The 23,742-nt window shown below is 37.6% G+C and overlaps 2 protein-coding genes across 6 annotated transcripts in view; one reads left to right on the top strand and one right to left on the bottom strand.

Annotated features, from left to right (window-relative positions):
- ACVR2A (activin A receptor type 2A) overlaps window positions 1–17,357 on the top strand; it is an 89,532-nt gene extending 72,175 nt beyond the window's left edge. For both annotated transcript variants that reach the window (XM_070423053.1, XM_070423054.1), the window contains 7 exons: window positions 2,641–2,784; window positions 6,488–6,631; window positions 8,090–8,235; window positions 9,963–10,077; window positions 12,416–12,554; window positions 15,819–15,949; window positions 16,790–17,357. In XM_070423053.1, coding sequence (XP_070279154.1) covers window positions 2,641–2,784; window positions 6,488–6,631; window positions 8,090–8,235; window positions 9,963–10,077; window positions 12,416–12,554; window positions 15,819–15,949; window positions 16,790–16,984 — 1,014 coding nt within the window. In that variant the 3' untranslated portion in view covers window positions 16,985–17,357. The remainder of the gene's footprint in view (window positions 1–2,640; window positions 2,785–6,487; window positions 6,632–8,089; window positions 8,236–9,962; window positions 10,078–12,415; window positions 12,555–15,818; window positions 15,950–16,789) is intronic.
- The window catches only part of ORC4 (origin recognition complex subunit 4), an 82,418-nt gene continuing 70,481 nt past the window's right edge, over window positions 11,806–23,742 (bottom strand). For all 4 annotated transcript variants that reach the window (XM_070423051.1, XM_070423050.1, XM_070423049.1 and 1 more), the window contains one exon: window positions 11,806–23,542. In XM_070423051.1, the coding sequence (XP_070279152.1) occupies window positions 23,354–23,542 (189 nt within the window). In that variant the 3' untranslated portion in view covers window positions 11,806–23,353. The remainder of the gene's footprint in view (window positions 23,543–23,742) is intronic.

Raw genomic sequence — 23,742 nt, 5'->3', positions numbered from 1 at the left:
CAGTGCTCTTAATTTAAGCTTTTTACTTACAACTAATTTTGACAGTGGTTATGTTTTCAGGCTATGATATAATGGTAATATCATTAGGAGAGCTATCTAAGATTTCTCACTGAAATAATGGTAGCTTAGAAGCTTGCTAAACAGAGCCTTGGAAACATGGGAACTTTGAAGTTTATCTTTGCATTTGAAAAACACTCAATTATTTTTTTTCTAAGCATAGACATTAAAATTTATTATGTTTCCTAAAATTAAGATTAATGTTATGTTAAATCATGTTTTGAACTGCTGACATATTCTTAATTTGATTTGTGAATTAAGTAATCCAAATCCTGTTTAATAGACATTATTTCCAGGTAGATGGTACTCTAGAACCAAGAATGGGCAATGTATATGTTATCCAGAGACATTATCAGTTAATTTATATATAAGTTATTAAAAATCGTAGTGTTTAAATTTAGAGCCATATTACCCTTTATTTGGTTATTTTTCCTTCAGCTTTCAGCTCTTATCTGTATATTTTATTTTTTTATTTTATTTTTTAAATATATTTTATTGAATTTTTACAGAGAAGAAGGGAGAGGGATAGAGAGTTAGAAACATCGATGAGAGAGATCGATCAGCTGCCTCCTGCACAGCCCCCAGTAGGGATGTGCCCGCAACCCAGGTACATGCCCTTGACCGGAATAGAACGTGGGACCCTTGAGTCCTCAGGCCGACGCTCTATCCACTGAGCCAAACCGGTTCGGCATTATCTGTATATTTTAGTTTTTGGAATCCCAGCTTTGAAAATTCAAGTTTTCTAATTTACCTCTAAAGGAGGGGAAATCATTGACATTATTGTTTTAGTTACTTTAAGTTTTTCAAATTGAACTTTTTTAGTTAGTTAGTGTAAATTTTCTTTTATGCTTTTATCCAGTAATTCTTGGATTTTCAGCACTGAGTCCTTTGCCTCTAGAAGAGTAGTTTTCAACTTTTTTTCCCCTCTGACTCCGCATTCACATAAGTAACAAACTTAGCAGTAGAATCCAAGAGTTTAAATGATCAAAGAATGAGGTAGGGAAGGTTGTTTTACTAAAACCTTTCCAGAGATTTTTGTGTCCTCTCCCACTGAAGATAATAACTTCAGGGGCATACATCTATGAGATTTATATCTGACTTCCTGGATTTGTCCCTGTTAAAAACAAAAATACTCTTTATCTCTGCTAATCTTTCATGTTTTGAGTATGTCATGGAAAAACAACTTCTGTAGACATTTAAAAAAATAAATTGAAATGAGTCACAGGAAGTCTTGTAGTTATCTTACCGTTTTAAAAAATCGGAATTCTGAAACCGTTTTGTAAAAGATTGTCTACTTTAGTTGAAATTACATATTTTTTCTCTTTAATACTTTGCAGTGTTTTTATTCTTAAGGGTTCTTCTAATGTAGATGCGAACTTTTTAAAATCTCGAGTGGCACTGGCAGGCTGAATAATGCCTAAAGGGAGCTCTCACAGTCTTGAGGCATTAGAAGAAGAGATCTTTTCTTTTTACACGAGGGGAGGAGGCAGAGAGAGGTGCATCAGTATAGGGGTGACATACTATTTCCACATGTCTTATGTGCCACCAATGTCATAATGTCTGTTGCTGTAGTCACAGAAATTTTAGTTGCTCCCTATAGTACTCATTATGCAGCCCTTCAAATACTTTTATTTTTTTTTCTTCTGGAAACTTTCCAAAAGGTTTCCTATGTTTTTTCTTTGCAGATACTGAACTGATAAAAAACTTTCAGTGAAGGGTTGCTACTCCAGTCTGTATAGGGAGGATTCCTTTGTCCTTTGTAAATGCTATACTCCTATTTGTATTTACTCCACTTAAAAAAGTTAACTATAGCGGTACACTCACTTCTCTTTCTTTTACCTACAGTTTGTATCACCTACCAGGATGACCACTCATTTTCTTGATTATTATTTGCACTTTTCTTTTGCCAGTCAGTTCCAGAACACTAATAATTTTTATCTCAGATCAATTTTGGGAAATAATTACAAGCAAAGGGGTAAATTGTTAATAGGTTGGAACATTAGAATTAATGGAACAGTTGGGCTATAGCAACGTTAACTGACATTTCTTTTATGTGCTTTGCATTTGAGAATCACTGTGGGTATTTCTGAGATTAATTGAAGAAAGATTTTAAAGAGCAATTGGGGAAAGTAGAGGATTTTGAGGACAAGTTTTCTTTGAGACACAGCCATAATTTGCTGTTTCTGGCACTTTTTGAATCCTCATTCTGTAAGGAAGTATCAACTGGATGAAACCATTGAAATACTATTAATAGTATCCTAGAGGCCACAGAAAGTTTTAGTCAGGAAAATTAGTGACAGTGGATCAAAAAGATTTTAGATCTTTTTCCCCACTATACATACATAGCAGTACTGCCGAATGTTCTTATGAAAACTCTTAATTCAAGTTGCTTGCCTTGTGATTACTATAGATAATTAGGAATGCTTGAGAACTCAGTTTGGGCAAGATTGAAGTTAATGTCATTTGTATGTGTTTACCTTTTCTGTCAATTGATTTCTCAGTACACTCAACTTTCCCCCTCACATTTAGAGAGATATGTATCAAGTGCTGCTTTTTAATATTATTATTGTTATTTATCTGTAGGACCCAGGACCACCCCCACCTTCTCCATTACTAGGTTTGAAGCCACTGCAGTTACTAGAAGTGAAAGCAAGGGGAAGATTTGGTTGTGTTTGGAAAGCCCAGTTGCTCAATGAATATGTAGCTGTGAAAATATTTCCAATACAGGTATGCTTATTATAGTTTTCTAATCTGCACACAGAATTTTAAAAGATTGCAACTGCATTGTTCTTTGTAACTCCAGTCTGAAAATACAAGCCATATGTTTCAAGGTGGTTCTTGTGGTACTAGGGAAAGCGGTTCTCCTTGTTAAGTCTGCCTTCTCATCTGAGAAATGGAATTAATGATAGACTAGTCATTACGTTTTTTTGGAGTGGTGGAATTAAAATAAATGAACATATAGGAGATCGTTTGCCAGTAAAAATTCTAAAAAAATGCAAAGTGAATATGAAGATTCCAATAAAAATTTAATTAATGTCTGAGTGGTTAACTTTTAATATTCCATTGACATAATCAGAAAAAAAGCAAACAGAAGAATGAAAGAGTAAAGTGCTTTGTTTCAGAATTGCCGTTTGGAAGTATGTTATCAAACTGATTCATTTTTGTTCTACTTTGAGTGTTAATATAATTGCTTCAGATATTGCTTGTTGAATTTTCAGAGGCAGTTAATGAAGATGGCAAATAATTGGTTTACTGTTGAAATTTTCTTTTTAAAGGGGCTGACCTCATAAAACCTGGTCTAATGCACCCCTGAGCTATCTTCTGTTTTGTTTTGTTCCAATGAGAATGACTGTGGTATAGATCTGAGATGATTCCTTTTCGTTTTCTCTCGTGTCTAAACCTCTGTGGCTAAAGCCATGCGTGGTATTGCAATCCTGGCTGGGTCGGATGATGCTTGCTTCACCACTGTACCTGGACAGTAGATCTTCCTTATTCCAAAGTTACAATATAATCAACTTCTTCATCGTAATATACCTGGATTTTAGCCTTCTTAACTCTTCTAAAGCCTATTTCTTAGAGTCTATGAAAAAGTCTATTACTATTCTTTTTGGTAGAACTGCAGAAACTATATATTTTAGTTCTTAGAGGGAAAGTCTATTCTGTTGTGCCAAGATTCACAAATATTTGGATGATATTAATGTAAGATTAATAACAATAATAGTAGCTAACATTTTATTTGATGCTTCTATTGTGTCAGGTAGAGGTGTTTTACATATATGAGTACTGACTAATATATGTCCATACATATAATACAACACACACTATACATATCTCTATCTCTATATATAAAAGCCTAAGTGACCGCTTGACTGTTTGCTATGATGTGCACTTACCACCATGGGGCAGACGCTCAATGCAGGAGCTGCCCCCCTGGTGGTCAATGTGCTCCCACAGTGGGAGTGTCGCTCAGCTTACCGGGATTTACAGGGGCTGGGATGAGCAGGAGTGGCTCCTCCCCGGATCCCTGCAGGCCACGCCAAGGGACCTTACTGGTGCATGAATCCGTGCACTGGGCCTCTAGTCTATTTATATAAAACCCTAATATGCAAATCGACCAAATGGCAGAACGACCTGCGGAACGACTGGTCAGCGGGGGGCAGGGCTGGCAAGCGGGTGGCGCCAGGCCAGCCAAGGCAGGTGCCTGTGGGCAGAGGGAGGCAACCAGTGGCGGTGGTGTGATTGGGGGGCAGGGCCTGCCAGCAAGTGGGCAGTACCACTCCCCAATCGCCCTGCCAGTGTTGGTAGGGAGGTGGGGCTGGCCCGTGAGCAGATGGTGCCAGGCTGCCAGCCAAGGGAGGTGCCAGTGGGAGCTCCCCCAATCGCCCCACCAGTCGTCCCACAGATCGGCCCTGATCGCCGGCCAGGCCTAGGGACCCTACCCTATATATTGGGAACAGTCTCTTAGATTTACAAATTAAAATCTGGCAAGGCTACTTTAACATTGAAGAAACAGGATGATGCAGCAATGACATGCATGGACTCTGGCTTGCACATTTTGTGGTCAGCCCTGATTCTGACACTTGTAACTGTGTGACAAAGCCAATTACTTAACTTCTCTCTGCTTCAGTTTTTCCACCCATAAGATGGGGAAAATGCTACTATTGCCTCAGAAGGATCATGTTATATACTACTTTTTATTATCAGGGCAAAAAATGTAGCTGCCCATACAACAGCAAGATGCCTTTCACCTGTATGAAAAGTATGGTCACTGGTGCATGCAACATCCCGGATTGCGAGAGGGATGTCCAACTGCCGGTTTAGGCCCATAAACTGGCAGTCAGACATCCCCTGAGGGGTCCTGGATTGCAAGAGGGCACAGGGCGGGCTGAGGGACCACCCCCCCGCCCCCAAACCCGTGCACAGTCCTCATTTTGCTAATGGTTATTAACTTGCCAAAGGTCTCAGATATTTTAGATCCGGAGGGTCCCTAACTATTATGCAATCATGCTTTCTGCTTTTATTATCCTTTCATTGTGGATGGAAACTAAATATTTTATAATTTGATATGTAGTGGGCATGGATCATTTGCAGGCACAAATGAGAATATTGTATTTAAAATTATTGTATTGCATAAATATACTCCATTGTGCTCTTATTGACTTTATAGGGTATTATAAGCATTTTGTTAAGAATCCTATATAATAAAAGGGTAATATGCAAAGCAACCAAACGACGGAGTGACTGCTTGCTATAATGTGCACTGACCACCAGGGGGCAGATGCTCAATGCAGGAGCTGCCCCCTGGTGGTCAGTGTGCTCACACAGGGGGAGTGCTGCTCAGCCAGAAGCTGGGCTCACGGGTGGCGAGCACAGAGGCAGTGGCAGGAGCCCCTCCCATCTCCGCGGCAGTCAGACATCTCCTGAGGGCTCCCAGACTGTGAGAGGGTGCAGGCTGGGCTGAGGGACCCCCCCCCCCCCCAAGTGCACAAATTTCATGCATCAGTCCTCTAGTGTTTAACACATTGTATGCGGGAAACGTATTTATACATTTTACGTTGACTGTAAGAAGTAGAGCCACCTGTTAGCGCACGATAAAAACTACCCGCAAACAACGTATTAATATGTTACTAGAGGTCCGGTGCATGGATTTGTGCACTGGTGGGGTCCCTTGGCCTGGCCTATGGGGATAGGGCTGAAATCAGCTCTCCTACATCCCCTGAGGAGTCCTGGATTGTGAGAGGGCGCACGCCAGGCCGAGGGACCCCACCAGTGCATGTTTGGGGCCAGAGAGGGACCATGGGAGGGCTCCAAGGTGTGTCCGGCCCATCTCGCCCAGTCCTGTTCGGGGCCAATCAGGGCTGTCTCGCCTAGTCCCAATCGGCCAGACCCCAGCAGCAAGCTAATTTACTGGTCAGAGTGTCTGCCCCATGGTGGTCAGTGTGTGTCATAGCAACTGGTCGAACAGTCAGACACTTAGCATATTAGGCTTTTATATATATAAATTCTTTAAAATATTTTTTTCTAATTAGATGAAGTCTTTCTACCTGAATTTCATCTCCCAGGGAGATTATTCTGAATAGTAACACAAGTAACTTCACACCATGGTGAAATTACACCGTAGTGCTAACTTGTAAGCAGAATGTGTCCAAGGTTAGATACTGAAGTTGAGTATTTCTGAGCAACTCCTATGTTTACAAATTGGAAACACAGAAAAGTGTGTTTTGAGGGTATAGGGGAGGGCAGACATTTGGTATGGAACTCTTATCTGTTGTCAGAGTGTGCTTTTATTAAAAATCAAAACTGGTGAATCTTTTAATGGTTATGTTTATTTTTAATTTTTTGCCTTAGAACTCAAGTAACTTTTTTTTTTTAGATATAGTTTATTGCCTCTATTCTTTGCACTCTTACTATTCTTCCTTTTTGACTGTAGGACAAACAGTCATGGCAAAATGAATATGAAGTCTACAGTTTGCCTGGAATGAAGCATGAGAATATATTACAGTTCATTGGTGCAGAAAAACGAGGCACCAGTGTTGATGTGGATCTTTGGCTAATCACAGCATTTCATGAAAAGGTAAAACTACTTTCTGTTTTAACTCAATAAAGTCAGGGTTGGTTTACCTACCTAATGTTGGTTACAAATTACTCAGATTTATTTTTCTGGGAATAGTATATTCTACTAGGTTAATATTTATAAGTAATATCTATTTAGAAAATTTACTTTAATAAAAGAGCAAAGATAGCAACTTTTTTACCTAACCCTCTAGTTAACCAGTCTTTTGTCCCTGATTTCTTGTGCTGCAATTACCTCTGCTACAAATAATTATTTTAGTGCTAGAGGTTCGTGCACCAGTGGGGTCCCTTGGCCTGGCCTGCGGGATCTGGCCGAAACCGGCTCTCCGACATCCCCGAGAGGTCCCCGGATTATGAGAGGGTGCAGGCCAGGTTGAGGGACCCTCACTGGTGTACAATCAGGGCCGGGAAGAAATACGGGAGGTTGGCTAGCTGGGGAGGGGCCGCAGGAGAGTTCCAGGTCAGGAGAGTTCCAGGTCACGTCTGGTCCGTCTCACTCAGTCCTGATTGGCCAGACCCCAGCAGCCAGCTAACATACTGGTCGGAGCATCTGCCTCCTGGTGGTCAGTGCACGTCATAGCTACTGGTCACCGTTCAACTATCTGCCCCCTGGTGGTCAGTGCATATCGTAGCGCACGGTTGAGCAGCCTTAGCATATCATTAGCAAATTACGCTTTGATTGGTTGAACGGCTGGACTACAGGACACTTAGCATTATTAGGCTTTTCTTATATAGAATAATTGATGCTTAGTAAATTTACCATCCATTTTGATTACGTGAACCATATATTTTTTTTCAGCTTGAATTTTGTTTCTTAAAACTTTACTTAGTATAGCTTAGTGACAAAACTAGAATTAGGAAATATACCTGATCTTTGTCACTCGTTTGTAGGGTAATTATTACCAAAGCACACTTGCTATTTTTCCTCATTTTTTCTACTTTCAGAGTTAGTATGAAAATATACATTAATGATATAGGAAATTGTGTTCTCCTTGGCAGTCAGGTTTATTGTCAGATATAAGTGGCTCTTTCACTTCTCTTAATTCTTAACCAAAAAGATGGCAATAATCAATCCCAAGAGGATTCTTTATGTTTGTTGTTGTTTATGTGTCTTAATTTTATGCTCTCCTAGTCCAATATAATATCTCCATAGTCATTAAATAGTTTCTGAAACTAGACATTTTTTTAAAAAAAATGTTGCCTTCTAAGTAGGGGGAAATTGACCGACTGCCTGTGCTTGTAGCAAACCTTTAAAGATGAGTGGTATTTTTTTCTAGTCAAATATTTATTAATGTGAAACTTGAACCATTCCAGATACTTTAAATTGGTTTTGGGGTGTTATTATTCACCAAAAGAAAAATATGTTGTCTTCTATAACCTCTTAAAAGTAAAAAGGAAAGTCTCCATATACATACGGCTTTTTGTCAAGAACATAAGTTGTTTTTTTTTTCCCCTTTAGGGTTCACTGTCAGACTTTCTTAAGGCTAATGTGGTCTCTTGGAATGAACTGTGTCATATTGCAGAAACTATGGCTAGAGGATTGGCATATTTACATGAGGATATACCTGGCCTAAAAGATGGCCACAAACCCGCCATATCTCACAGGTAGAGCTAAATTTATATTATTTTCCCAAATCAGTATTTGTTTATTACTTAAGCTTTTAATCCCCTGAACAAAATTTATTTTTTCCCTAGTTATCTAGTTATGCTATAGGAGGCAGAATGATTTCATTTGTTTTTCAAATTAATTTTGAGATTGGCCAGGAAGTAATTTGGATAATGTATATATTAACATCATTAGCTTAATTGTTAGTCATCACTAGCTTAATTATCGATTTATGTTTTAATTAGTCTCATTTTTGAAAGCATGGTTAAGAATAAAAGTGTATTTTCTCTAAATCAAAGGGTAAATTTGTTTAACCTCAAAACATGATTGACTCCAAAGATGATTAAAAATAGGTAAAAGGGGATATAACTAAGGAGTGCCTTTTTTTGCTTTCATTTGAATGATTATTACTTGAGCTGAGGTGGAAGGAGGCATCATCAGAACAATTGGTTTTACTCAGTTGCCTTTTCAGGGAAGAAATAGTACTTGGACAAAAAAGTTATAATTTCATTAAAAGGGAAAATATTAGTTTCCTTAATCATAGGATTCAGTTTGTCATTGTGAATTTAACTTCCTTGAACGTGAGACCAATTTGTCTTCTAGCATTCAATTTAAGAATGGTTGCTTTAAAATTGGGTATGAACTGATGCATTTAACAAATATTTAGTTGAGTGGCACCAGGTGGTGTTTAGGTTGCTGGGAGGCATTACTTTTAAACCCAACTGTAACATAGATTCTGATTTTGCAAACTTCCACCTCAGAAATAGCTCCCCTTTCTTCTCACCTCCCTCTCTTCAGTCTAACTGCCTCTTCCTGGATTTTTACTCACCTCACCCCATCTTACAGGGAACTGAATGAACTTTCCTCCCCCACAGGTTATAAGGAGTAGCACCCATAAAAATTTTTGAGTCTAAAACTGATTGGTTTTGTAACATTTGTGGGTGTCTCCTTGTGTCTCCTCTATCCCACTCTTGGTCTCTCTGTACACATAAATTTAACCATTGCTCATGGCACAGATGTATTCAGCTCAGGTATAGTATTTCTAGGATGAACCGGTTGAGACTGGTGTGTAGAGGACATCTGATTGCCTTAAAAAACAATTACTCTTTTCAGAACACCAGGGTCTAATTGGAGCAGGGTATGTTCATAGTGAAAAATTTTTATCTGTTATACATTCCTGGAGGTGCTTGTCTGCAACCAGGTTGATGAATGTAAGAACCATTAAAATAAGGGACCATTCTAAAATGTAGGCCTGTACCAATAGGCAGAAGGTCCCCAATTAAGCTATTCTTGGAAAATTCTTAAATTTTGGTATTTAATGTTCTGTTTCAATGGGAGTTTCTAACAATAAACTCTGATATGTTTTTATTGTCTTAGAAAACATATCAATTATGTTTATGATTGATAGTAGGAATGGCATAGATAACATGTAGGCTGGATAGTATTTTTGGAATGGCACTTCTTTATAAAACTGTTATGGAAAGAATTCCTTCTTCTTGTCCATGTTATAAATAGGAGTTTGTCTCTGTACTCTTTCTTGTGCTTCAGCTATATGGAGACTTTGCTTAAGCTTTTTCTCCCTCTCCTTTTTTTTGCCTTTCATGCTTTCCAGTAACTATTCTTTTATAGCATACCTAGTCTCTCTCCCACTTTCAGTGAAAATTTTTACAAGATGTACCTTGTTAAAACTTAATTTGAGTACTTTGTCTATCTTTCTATTTGCAAGGGACATCAAAAGTAAAAATGTGCTGTTGAAAAACAATTTGACAGCCTGTATTGCTGACTTTGGGTTGGCGTTAAAGTTTGAGGCTGGCAAGTCTGCAGGTGATACTCATGGACAGGTAAGCATGGTCACTATAAACTCTGAAAAAAATAATCTTGTCTCATATTTGCTTAGCATGGCATATCTGGATTGAATTGGTTATTAACTCAGCGTCTAATATAAAATGGCTCTCTTAAGAGTAATGCGTTAAATTTGCTGAGGAGGACATTTTCATAGGATGGTGAAGGACTGTGAGGACCTCAAGTGGTTTAGAACAAGCATTTCATAAAAATAGCCTAGATAGATGTCATGGGATTCTAATTTTAAAAACTAGTCAAAGAAGAATCAAACACATTTTAATAGACTCATTATGAGAGAGTTCTTAGTAGTAACTCAGTTTTAACTTAATTCTTTCACTACCTTAAGAGGGAATGGAAGAATATTCGGTCACTATTCATGCTACATTGCATTAAGATCTGCTCATTTTTTTCAGACCATTATAATTTCTTGCTTCATCAACTCTTTAATCAGCTCTATAGCCTTTCTCTGAATTCTCTCCACATTTCAGGACACTTGTAAAGCCTTGAGTGAGGATCCTACCTCTTGTCAAGGTCGGCACAGAGATCTCAGTAATGGGAAACTTTAAGAAGGCCACAGAGGAAAAGAACATTATCCATACACTTTATTCTCGAAACCTGTGAGGCTAGAAAATAGCAAAGGTGTTGTCATTCCTGCAAGATGACTTTTAACCAGGAAAACCAGTTTAACCTGAGAGGTGACATTTTTTTTACAAAGCCTAATGACTTAGGCTCTGGTATGATTATTTCTTCATCTTTCAAATCATGCAAATTATTTGAACATCTAATTCTCAGCTTTCTTTCCCCCCAGCATATCCTATTAACTTCCAAGAACACAGTTCTCAAATATCCACAACATAACAAATTTTGGCAGTATTGACTAATGATTTAAGAATTTAGTTTGGAGCCATGGTCAGCAGTCATAGTTCTAGAAAGGTTGACAACAAATGTATTTGGGAACAAAGGCAGTTTTGTGGAGAATGTAACAGAGGGAGATTGTGCAGGAAGCCTTGGGATTAAACACCTGAGCTTATTGTATGGTCGATTATCATAAGACTAAGTTTGGTGAATAGTTTATTCCTTTGGTACCTCATAACCCCCCTACCCCCTGTTTTTTTAAGAAAAGAATGTGGAACTCATTCATATCTTTTAATACCCTCATAGTTGGGTTACGTGATGAGATTAAAATAACTACTTACATCAGTTGTTCCTTGACTTTAGATTTCATGGACCAGAAAATATAAAAATGCATGTTATTACACATTTTATATATTACACAATTGTACCATTGAAATAGTTATTTAAAGTAGAAAAAATATTAAGCTTTCTTTTTCTCTGAAGTATTCTCCTTATTAAATGAATTAAAAACTTGAACTTTAGGCTCTTCGTAATCTGTTCTTATTACCAGTATATTTGCAGATAATTGTGCAATTCTAGTCTAGAAATCACAGTCACTTAAGGATGGAGCTTTTTGGAAATGGCCAGTATTTCCTAGATCTGCTCAAGTGGATTGGGATCTACCCAGCTATTACACAGATTTTTAAACATCCATCTATGAATGTTGTCAAGCACCAAGCAAAGCTAGCTGTACTAGCTTAGTAAACATTGTTACATTACTAAGAAATACCAAATTGTTAGGGAAAGATAAAGACCTCTGAGACAGAAGTCATGAATAAGTAAACATACAGATTTTGTACAACTAGACTTTAAAAAGTTTATTCATCCTTTTTTTAGCTAATTCTTTTTACATTTTGTATTTTTATTAGTGTATTATTTTCTAATACAGGAAAAGAGAAACCCTTAAAGCATTTTTTAAAAAAGATACATTTCAAAGTGTGTAAAGGTACAACTTAAAACTATATAGTTTTTTTTCTCTCTCATCCTTCTCCCCACAATTATTGTTTAGTTTCTTATGATTACTTCCAGAAGAGGGGAAAAATTCTAAGCCTATACTAGCATAATGTTGATATATTTATTAAGTGTACCCAGAAAGGACTTTGGTTTATACTGCTTTGTTCATTGATGTTTTCATCCTGCAGTGTTTTTGGAAATCTTTCTAGATTAGCCCATAGATGTACCTCATGTTTTTAAGAGCTGCTTATGCTCCATTTGTTTAATCTACCCTTACTGATAGATGCTTCTGTTCTTTCTAGTGAGTGTCTTGGCTGTTGTATTACTTGAAATGGAATAAATTCTGCTTGACCTTGTAGTCTGGTGGTTATAACTTAGTTACCTTATCTGATATTACACCACATCTGGTTTTGATTCTTTTTTACAAAAGTATATGTTAGTTCATAAAATTAATGAATGAGTACTATTTGCTTTCAACATCTTTTTCAGGTTGGTACCCGAAGGTATATGGCTCCAGAGGTATTAGAGGGTGCCATAAACTTCCAAAGGGATGCATTTTTGAGGATAGATATGTACGCCATGGGATTAGTCCTGTGGGAACTGGCTTCTCGCTGTACTGCTGCAGATGGTAAGGGAAAAAAACATTTTTTAAAAAGATATATATGCCTACTACACATGTATGAAAAGGGATGATTACACTCAAAGGTAATATTTTAAAGTACACATTTTAATTTTTTTAAAATAGACTACAGGAGGTGGTAGCTTAGGGAATTCAGGAGGCAGGGGAGAAGGGGGCAGGATGTATGGGTCCTTCACCTTGCCAGATGTTTTGCTGGACACTTCACATAGCTTTAGGTTATTTCCTAAAACACCTTTGGAGTAGTAATTATCTCAGGTTTACACATGAGGAATTTGAGGCTCAAATTTTAAGTAGAAATTAAAGTAGCTTGCCTGTTTTAGCCTCAAAGTGGTAAATGGTAAAACCTAGATTTGAAACTGACCCAGATGTAGGGAGAAGGTTGTACTGTTAGTTCATGTGGGTCCTGCCCCAGGTTCTAAGTCAACACCTCTGGCCAGAGGAAATACATATAGAGTTGAGAGACTTTTGCTCCCAGGACATTCAGGCTGAATCTGTCATATACCTGACGAATCAGTCTGTCCTCTGACACGTAACTGAGCAGGCGTGTGGATATACCACAGGTTAAATTATGTCTCCTTAAAGCTCTGAAAGTGTGATCTGATGTAGACATTATTGCGAATGTTTGCCTGCACAGCACCTGGGTTCTAAGGATTCATGTTCTTTGTTCTTGTTAGTGAGGTCATTGTTCACGTCCTATAAATACTTGCATTGACTGATTGATAATAAATCTGCATACTATGTTCCTGGTGTGAGATTTATAGTGCTGTAAGTACTTGGTTTTAGTGCTCTTTGCAAAGCCTCTCTACTCCCTTCAGTTATGTTACAGTTTTTGCATGTGAGAATATAAGGCAAACTTTGTTAAACTCCCAAATGTAAATTAACTTGATCTGGTGTTTTATATTTTAACTTATAATTGCCTAAAAACTTCCTGTGGATTGTCAAAGACCATAGAAACTGTTGAATATTTTGAAAGGTATAACCAAATTTAGCCTATGATTACAAGAATACTTAAATGCTGAGTATAGTAATAGTCTTAGTGCAGGACAGACTACTCTGGTATATGAAACTTGACTTGGGGAGCTGTGCTTTTAAAGGAACTTATTAGAATATGCTCAGGAATGGACAGCCGTTTATTCTTCCAGACAGGGGATTTGGTATGGAAGTGGATTCAGAACCTAAAAAAGTAGGAAGCAGTTTAGATATAATTTAAGTTTGTAGTTCTGTAGGAAGAAGAGTAAGCTGTTCAGTGTATTTGGCTGTAAATGGAAGTACATTTATTATGGGCATTTATGGAAGAAAAAGTAGATTAAATGGCAGATATCATAGAAAAATATATCTCATAAGAACTTTATTAATATGAACTCTCCAAAGCGAACCATTAGATATGGATACACAGGGACCTGCCCTTAAGTAATGTACAGTTTCATTAAGGTGGCACATTTTTTCTGGGACTATTAACTCTAGAGCAGCGGTTCTCAACCTGTGGGTCGTGACCCCTTTGGCGGTCGAACGACCCTTTCACAGGGGTTGCCTAAGACCACCCTGCATATCAGATATTTACATTACGATTCATAACAGTAGCAACATTACAGTTATGAAGTAGCAACGAAAATAATTTTATGGTTGGGTCACAACATGAGGAACTGTATTTAAAGGGCCAGAAGGTTGAGAACCACTGCTCTAGAGAAGGTAAGTGTGGATTGTCTAGCCCAGTGCTTGGTACATAGGTATTCAGTAAATATTTTTGGATATATGTAACACTTGAGAACTAAATGTAAGGAAGTGTTATGGGAGTTTAGATTGGGAAAATTGTTATTGGGAGGAGGATTTACCAGGGAAGTTTTTATGGAAAAGGATGGATGCTCACATTCCTTGGATGCCTGGCATGTGCTGTGAAGTACTGAATTGCAGTCAGGCATTTCTAACCCTTAGGCAGAAACTGGGGCAGAGGACAGTGTGGATATTGCTAAAGTGAGTGCTTTAAAATTTCTTGATATCGAATTATTGATTCAATTCAGTGACTCTCAAACTAATGTATACCAAACCCCTCGAGGCCTTGTTGATTCAGATTCTGACTAGACGTCTGGGTTGGGCCTGATATTTACGCGTTACAAGGTGTACTGGGTCAGGCCAGTGCTGCTGCCCTGTGGACCACACTCTGAGGAGGGGTGGAATAGACGCCTTAGGGTGACAGTGCTGTCACTGCAGGGGTTCCCGGGGAGGCTGTGACCAGGCATCAGAAATGCTTACATTTAGAGAGGGTGGGGTTAGCTGCCTTTCTTCATGACTTACTGTTTGACTTAGATTCTTTTCAGGAGAATTTAGTGCATTTAAAGAGCTTGTACAAGGTTTATGTCTATGTACAGACATAGCTGGACACTGAAATTGCTTAGTGACAGGCTTCTGTCAAGGGGAGAAAGCACAGACTGTAGTCATTCAAATGGATTCAAGTGCCAACTCTACACTTAACAGCTGTATGCCCTTGTGCAAATTAGGGAACTTTTCTGAGCTTCCTTTTTATTTGTAAAATAGATGTAACTCGACCTTCAGTCTGTGAAAGTAAAATGGAAATAATTAATATATGTAAAGTTTCTGATCAGGAGAAAAGTGCATCAGATATTCATTATTAACTCCTGACTGCCTTTTCCTGTTTGAGTAGGCCTAAGAAACCAGGAATCACTTATAATACTGAAGAAATCTTGCTTGTCTGTGAAGGCAATATTCTGAATTTTTGGCAACCCTGTGTGGAGAGAGTTTGTGATTTGAAAAACAATATATTTTTGTCAGCTCTTGGGGGCAGAGGAGGCAGACTCTGGGGTACAGACCCCTCATGTGTAGTGTGTTGAGAGTCTGAGCATTTCATAGATTAGAGATGGTTGTAACAGACTGAACCCAGGCTGCGGCACCACTGTTTACAGCACCACTGACTTGAATTGTAAGAGGAGTGGGTACCCCAGAGCAGTTGCAAATATCAGTGGTTCTCTATATCCTACATATGCGTGGGGATAACCAGTACTCATATAAGGGTTAAGAAAGCTCCTTACCGTCCTTTGCAAAGTCACATGCCAAGTCAGACCTGACTTCCCCTAAGCTAGAGTTTGGGTCACACTGTGTGTAAGTCTGGTTGAGAGTGCTTCTCTCATTGCAGTATGTAACAGCTGGGAAATGTGATAGTGTTTTAAAGTTTGTTCACTTTGGAAATCAGGGAAACTTAAATTAAAAGACTTTTTCCCCTTTTTATTTACACTTTAGGACCTGTAGATGAGTACATGCTGCCATTTGAGGAGGAAATCGGCCAGCATCCATCTCTTGAAGACATGCAGGAAGTTGTTGTGCATAAAAAAAAGAGGCCCGTTTTAAGAGATTATTGGCAGAAGCATGCTGTAAGTTACGCAGTTAGCTTGTCACATGAAATCCCAATAAAATGCTTTGCAGAGGAATGATTTACACCTCTACACATTTCTGGAATGATTTCTGGGAGGTGATCTTCATCAGAATACTCTGCTCTAGAAACAAGAAGATTGTGCACTCACAGGGGAGATGATGCAGTCATAGGGCCTTGCGGGCTCTCATCCCTGTGTGGTCCTGTGCAGATGACTCCTGTTTGGGAAAGGAGCTCCTGGCTCTGAGCCGTCTGCGGATGATGGGGTTAACCCTGCTGATCACCACCTTCCTATATGATGCCATAAACACCCAGTTCTCTCTCTCCAAGGGCATTTGCTTTAGCATTTTGATTTGTGGTTGCAAGATTTTCAAATTCTTAAGGATGCTCTGAAACTAGAGACTAGGTGGACACAGGATGGGACAGTATTGTTGTGGTTATTTTGGTCTAGATATAACCAGGATCATTCTCAAGGATAGTTTTCAAGATATAAATTGCAAGATAGAAATGTTGATTGTTAATGTATACCTCCTATAGCCTTAGTCTTAAATCCATTTCAAGGGTTAGCACTGAAATGACTTGGTTTATGAACAATGGATAGCAATTTTTGGAATTGAAAAAATTAATTACCTACTCTGATAATCTCCAGTGCTAAAAAAATTTTATCTCAGTGCTTCTCTTATTCTTAATGTTCCTGTGTACATTAGATACTAAAAAATGAACACTGGCAAATAATAGCAAACTTGGTTAATCTTGACACTTTCGTTTATGGAAGTTTTATTCTATTTCCTAATAGAAAACAAAAATTGCCATGGTGTTTGAATATGTTTTTCCTTTCTAGGGAATGGCAATGCTCTGTGAAACGATAGAAGAATGTTGGGATCATGATGCAGAAGCCAGGTTATCAGCTGGATGTGTAGGGGAAAGAATTACTCAGATGCAGAGACTAACAAATATCATTACCACAGAGGACATTGTAACAGTGGTCACAATGGTGACAAATGTTGACTTTCCTCCCAAAGAATCTAGTCTATGATGGTTGCACCATGTGTACACATTGAGAAACGGGACTGTGAACTGGAGCTGCTAAGCTAACGCAACTGCTTACAGTGTATTTTCTGTGTGAAATGAGCAGGAGTTCTCCTGGATACGTCGAAAAGAAGACCCTCGTTTAAAACTGTGGCTCTGGGAGACTTAGGCACTGCGTATAGCAGAGACGTGAAAGGACGAGATGAAGAGAAACATTGCAAACTCTATAAACTTTTGAGAAAGTGTACATGAAGAATATGGCCCTCTCCAAATCAAGGCTCTTTGGACCTGGCTAATCAAGTGTTTGAAACTGACTTCAGATTTCTAATGTCTGTCAGAAGACACTAATTCCTTAAATGAACTACTGCTATTTTTTTTTTTTAAATCAGAAACTTTTCATTTCAGATTTTAAAAAAGGGTAACTTGTTTTTATTGCATTTGCTGTTGTGTTTCTATAAATGACTATTGTAATGCCAATATGACACAGCTTGTGAATGTTTAGTGTGCTGCTGTTCTGTGTACATAAACAGTCATCAAAGTGGGGTACAGTAAAGAGGCTTCCAAGCATTACTTTAACCTCCCTCAACAAGGTATACCTCAGTTCCACGGTTGCTAAATTATATAATTGAAAACACTAACAAAATTTGAATAATAAATTGATCCATGTTTTGTAACAAGGTATTACAAATTCACTGTGTTATTTAAGAAAAAAAGGTAAGCTATACTTAGTGCCAACAGTAAGTGGCCATTCGTAAAGCAGTGTTTTAGCTTTTCTTGTGCTAGCTTGTAATTTTAGGAAAAAAGTGCTGTTCTTTGAAAAATGGTGGCATTCCCCTTTCTTCCCATGTTTTAAAGCTTCATCTTATATCCAGTTCCCAAAATATTGCATTTTTACCTAAGTATTTTTTTTAGGTGTGCTGTGTTTGGGGAATATTTGAAAATTTAAAGCATGATTTAAAATTTTTAAGTGAGCTGTGACACTGGAAAGCTCTTCATTTTTATTCTTTTAAAATAGATTTTTTTCCTATTTATATATGTAAAATTGTAGTGTATTTCTTTTCACCAAACAGTGTGGGACATTCTTTATCACTGTTTTAGGATCACCTCAGGAAGTGTCATTACCCAGAATTCCTCACTCTCTGCTTTGAGACTTATAAGTTTATCACCATATTTCTGCTTGGTGCCATCCTGTCAGAGTAATATTTGATGTCTGTGATATGTAAAGAATTATCCTAGGATAGAGACTAAATTTTAAGCACAGATTTCAGATGTTACCACTTTAAAACAAATCAGGGATAACAAGTTAAACCTATAACTTAAAATATGCAATGACATTTAGAGGTAACCAATATTGAAAATAGGTCACATAGAGCCGTCTCCTCCTGCAAGTTGCTCTCACAACTGACTCTTTTAAGATAGTTCATTCCTTACCCTTGATAAGAAAATGGAATTGATGGTAGGTGTCAAAGTGCTTTTCAAAACAGTATACCATTAGAATATCATTGGATTCTTTCTCAAATTATTCAGGCCAAAGTAAAACATTCATTTCCTGAATTTCTAGATTACTGACCACCAGTATTACACTATATACTTTTTGTCAGGTCATTTTGAAATCCGTACATTAACTTTATAAAATAATTTTTTACATGTCACTGTCAGGCACTCACTGTGAATGTGTTATCTTTAAATGGCTATTTAATCACACAGTACACTACATTTTACATATGATGTGCATTTACTCTCTGGGAATCATAAGTTATATTATTTAAAAATAAATAGGTCAACAGACTCTAAGCAGGGAGGGAAAAAAGAGTAATAGCATTGTTGCCCATGTGCCACACACCATCTAGAACATTCTCTTGGTCACATGTGCCCAAGTCGTCATGTCATTTTTAGGAATTCCCATTTCAATGTTGAGTTCACCTCTTTAGTTAAAAAATACTTTGCCTATCAATTTCTTGATATGGTTTCGCTTTCACTTTGAAACTAATCAAGAAAGGAAAAGAATCAGAATGTTCACACATGAAAATTGTTAATCTCCTGAAGACTAATTTACATGTGTTCTAAACATTTAATCCTGATTTTAAAAGTTAAAAATCCAAAACAGGAGGAATATTTGTCTTATGTGGGTACTTAGAGATAAGTTTTATAAGACCATTTATTCACAAAATAAATTTTTCTCTTGTAAGTTAGAAATTTTTTTTAGAAATCTGGGTATTGTACTTAACTAACCAATTTTAAAGCTTGTATCCTTTTGAGAACGTTATTAGAAAAACTTTATAAGCAGTTACGTAAGAATGTTCTGGTGACTACCTTGTCCTGATACCCAGTCTCGTTAGAACTTTCTTTTGCAGGGCATTTTCATGTTTGGTTTACAGTTGGGGCAGAGTGGGCAAGTCAACAAAACGTTTGAGCTGGGGATAGTAAAAAAAGAAAGATCAAAGAATGAGAAAAGACTTTGTTTTGGGGTAAATGGACTCCAATACTTTTTTTCCTCATGTGTATGGTGCTCCTTATGATTTGTCTTGTATTTAGCCTTTCTGATACCCATCGGACTGCTGCTCTAACTTACACTCTTTACCTTGCCCAGATCTTCATCTAAAGAACGCTTTATGATCAACTGCCATAGGACTGATGATGGATTAACCGGTATTTGGCTTTATTCGAAGTCAATGCCCTGCACAGCTCTTGTATGTATTTTAGATGCTAGGAAGTTTTCAGCATGTGATGTGTGATTCTTGTTTGAGTGTTTATTATAGATATCTTGTGAATTCTAGAACAGAGACTGTGCCTCACAATTGTTGGTCCCATGAACTATCCTTCATGGTGATGGTTTTGAAAATACAATCAGGAAACAACCCCCACAAATTTGGAATTTAAAATAGAATCATATATCATCAAATTAAAAAAGAATCTCTTCCCCCTTTCCTTATCCCTACATAACAACTGCATTTAAGTAAAATGCAGGTGCTATGGGAAAAAACCCTGGCCAGATGATAGTTTGGTGGGATAAACTGATTACTGTTTAAAAAAAAACTGCTTCACCATAGATATTTTCCAGTTTCTCTTTTTTACCTTTCTAAAAAAGTTACTTTTTAGGAACATTTGGTATAATGTGCATAAAATTATTTACTGATTTATGGGCAAAATGATACAAGTAGCATTTTGATTGAACATCATTTACCTCAGATATTCAACCAGCAGTACATTTTTTATGCAGTCTAAACCCATATCCTATTTGTTACCTCTCAAAATATTGGAAAGCAATTATTTAGCTTTACTCTGTATTTCTTGTCAGTGTTTTGGGCACAGGTTGTTGTACTACTGTCAAATTGTACTTGCTGTTTTTTCTGCAAGTATTTAACAAAAAGCTAAAAAAAAAAAAAAGCCCCATTAAACCCCACCTTGGATAAGTGATTGTTAAATATTGTACAAATAAAATGTATGCTATTCCCATTCCATCCCCAAGTTAAATAAAAAAAAGTGAATATAGTATGATTTGCATATGCAGTTTTTCTTTAGCTATATATGTTCTTAAGAGGGGAATAGTAGCTTTGTAATTTATAGTGAGGCTTCCACTTTGAGATTTGCATGAATGGGGATAAGGTGAAAGGAAGGCTTGTCAGTTATGGAATTTCCTTCCTTTGTCGTCTAAACAGATTATATTCCCACTAAAGTATTTATGTTGGTCCTGCCAGTTTTAGGAAGCCAGGGGCTAGCTGGCATTAGTTTTCTTCTTCATATGAAAATAAAAAAAAATGTGGCTTAGGAAATAGCCCTCAAAGATATACATTTCCTGTTTACCAAGTGGATGGAAGAATTCTGGTATTTTCACTTTGGGTAATCAGTAATAGGAAGCCAGCTTCCATTTACATATTTAATGTTGCAAAAGTTTTGTTTATGATGTGGCTTTCGAAGAAAGGGGGAGTGGAAAAGCCCCACAATGCCACATGGAGTGTTACAGTTCACACTGATTCTCAAGTTTTTAGGGTAAAGGCAAAGGAAGGGACAACACTTAGGTTATGGTGGTTTGAAAGAACGTGCATTGTCTTCTAAACTACATGAAAATGGGAACAATGGTGAAATCTACAGGAATATTGGAATTGTTTTCCACAATGTGTTCTGCAAAACACTGATTTATCTTTATCAGGAAGCTAATACAGTATACACTTAATATATATAGCATTATGACATAGTAAGTTTGCACAACAGGTTTTCATTCCTCAGAGCCATTCATATGCACGTGCACATGAATTGGAAAGTATTTCTTTAATTAAAACATGAGGCCCAGTATGTGAAATTTGTGTACGGGTGGCGGGGGATGCTAGGGAGTCCCTCAGCCCGGCCTGCACCCTCTCCTGGGTCTAAGCCGGCAGTTGGACATCCCTCTCGAAGTCAGGGAGCCCTTGCTCCTTACAACTGCCGCAGAGGCGGGAGGGGCTCCCGCCACTGCGCTCACCAGCTGTGAACCCGGCTCCTGCACTGAGCTGGTGGTCAGTGTGCATCATAGCAACCGGTCGTTCTGGTCCTTCTGCCATAACAGGCTGCTTAGGCTTTTATTATATAGATTTGTTTTATAAGAATCTGTTTTTGTTAGGGCACCTGGGGGGGAGTCATGGGTAAAAACTGCACTGAATTCTTCTTCCACACCTGGTTTTCAATCTGATGACTTAAGAAGGGGATGGCTTGCTTTCTGTTTCATGAGTATGAAAACCCACCTTGCTGCTTAGTTTTTTAATCTGTATACTTGCATGCTGATGGATCTAATCTAGCTTTATGTACCAGGGAGGCAGAGGAGGGAGGGCTCTCAGTCTTTTAGTGGCATTTAGCCTAATAAAAATTTATAAACCTCAAGTCAGTTCTTCAAGTATTTATACAGTCAGTGCCTTAAAATAGTTGAGAAAAAATTTTAAAGGGTCAATTTTAGCTCAAGTGTATAATAAAATCTTTGCTTCTAGTAATAGTGAAGCTATTATGTTGGCAAAGCATCCCCTAAAAATCTAGAGTATTGCACAGAAATAGTATGTAAGCCTTAGATTTAGTGAAACTGCTGAAAAGCAAGTGATAGTGATCTGAAGACTTAGGGGCAGGGCATGACTGGCTAAGTGTGTAGAACAATAGGTTGTAATTATTGAAGAACTACGAGAGCTACTTTTATTACACACAGATATTTCTATTCGATGTCCAAGACTTCTTAAAAACCAGATAAATCATTTCCTGGAGTATTCTTTAAAAAACACATGGTAAGAAACCTTTGCTGGATTTCACACCTTAATAGCAGGGACTTTGATGTCAAACCCGATTTGAACTGGGCTCTGTCATCATTCTCTGTGACTCTGAACACTGCCACCGCTGTGCTAGATTCTTCATCTGCAGGTAACGGCACTGAAACATCCTATCTTTGACAGTTACAGGTATTACAAACTGCACAAGTTTAGGGACAATGCCTTCTGTAAACCTTCCATGAAAACAATAGGCAATCAAATAATCCTGAATAAATGAAGTCGCTAACACTTAACGAATGCTTATTATATTCCACTTTAAATACATGGCTGTATTAGCTTGTGGATTCCTGAATTTATAAGGTGATCCTTTGGCTGACAGTTCCACATTCCTCTTGCGTTTTACTTTTAGATATAGATTTAGTTAACACTGCCAAACATTCCCTAGTCTTTGTGAAAGTGGTTTTTCAAGAATTTCGTAAGTACCTGTTTAAAAACATAAATTCTGATCATTTTGGACTAGAATAGGCCCAAGGACCTGCATTTAAGAACACCCTTCAACTCTTCAAGGGGTTCTTCTGTAGGTAGTATAAAGTACCACAGTCGGAGAAGTCTGGAGGAAAATGTCCAAACTTTTGGCCTTTCACTTCCATTTGAAGCATCTTCTAGCCAAACTGGCCAGGCTCCTGAACTAGACCTGGGTCTGAAATAGAATCCAACATTTCCATGGTACAGAAAAAAAACTAAAAAAATTACTCTACATCTCAATGTTTGCTGTTGTTTCTTTAATGCTTTCTTTAATGTTTATAAAAACATTGGCTGCTAGACTGAAATGAACATTTCAAATGTAACACAAAAATACTTCATAACTGTTAAATAAGTATATGGTTCAATATCTAAGAAATAGTCACATTTTTTTTAACTTCTACTTCAACATAGTCTAAATTACTGGAATTATAAATCACGTAACTGCTTATGATTTAAAGACATGACATAGCCAAGAATACTACCTGTGTAACAGTTCCCCATAAATACAAAAAATACATGTCTATAAATATAAAAAAATGTATTAACACATCTTATTAAAGGACAACAGCTTTTAGTTCTTGAGAGAAGTCTGCCTGAAACTACATGACTGAAGCCATGGGTTATATTTATAACCAGCTTAGTGAGGATGTTGCCCACTGCCTAACATCTGTAGGACAGTTGGGGTATTTCTGCAAAGCATTCATAATTTGAGTATTATCCAAAAGTAGTTTCATCAGCTGGTACTCTCTCTGTGCATTTATTGAAGTTCTTTCCACGGGCCTTATTAATTCTAATTGTTGTAAGTGTTCAAAGGCCTGAAAGATGAAAAAAATAGTTTAGGTTCATTAGAGGAACAACCCAGAGAACAGTTAAGGATTTTGATCAGTTGTGGAATAGAATGCCAGAAAAAACTTAATAGAAATCAATAATCAAAAACAACTCTCCATCAACTTCGTAAAAACTTGTATATCAGGTGAAGCAGCGTCAATAAATAGTTATCTGTCACTATATTGTT

The sequence above is a fragment of the Myotis yumanensis genome, unplaced genomic scaffold (assembly GCF_028538775.1).
Source record: "Myotis yumanensis isolate MYYU_CA2020_CCGP unplaced genomic scaffold, mMyoYum1.0.hap1 SCAF_8, whole genome shotgun sequence".
In the NCBI taxonomy this organism is placed as follows: Eukaryota; Metazoa; Chordata; class Mammalia; order Chiroptera; family Vespertilionidae; genus Myotis; species Myotis yumanensis.
Note: the sequence above shows the minus strand (reverse complement) of the source record. Positions and strands in the feature narration are given on the sequence as shown.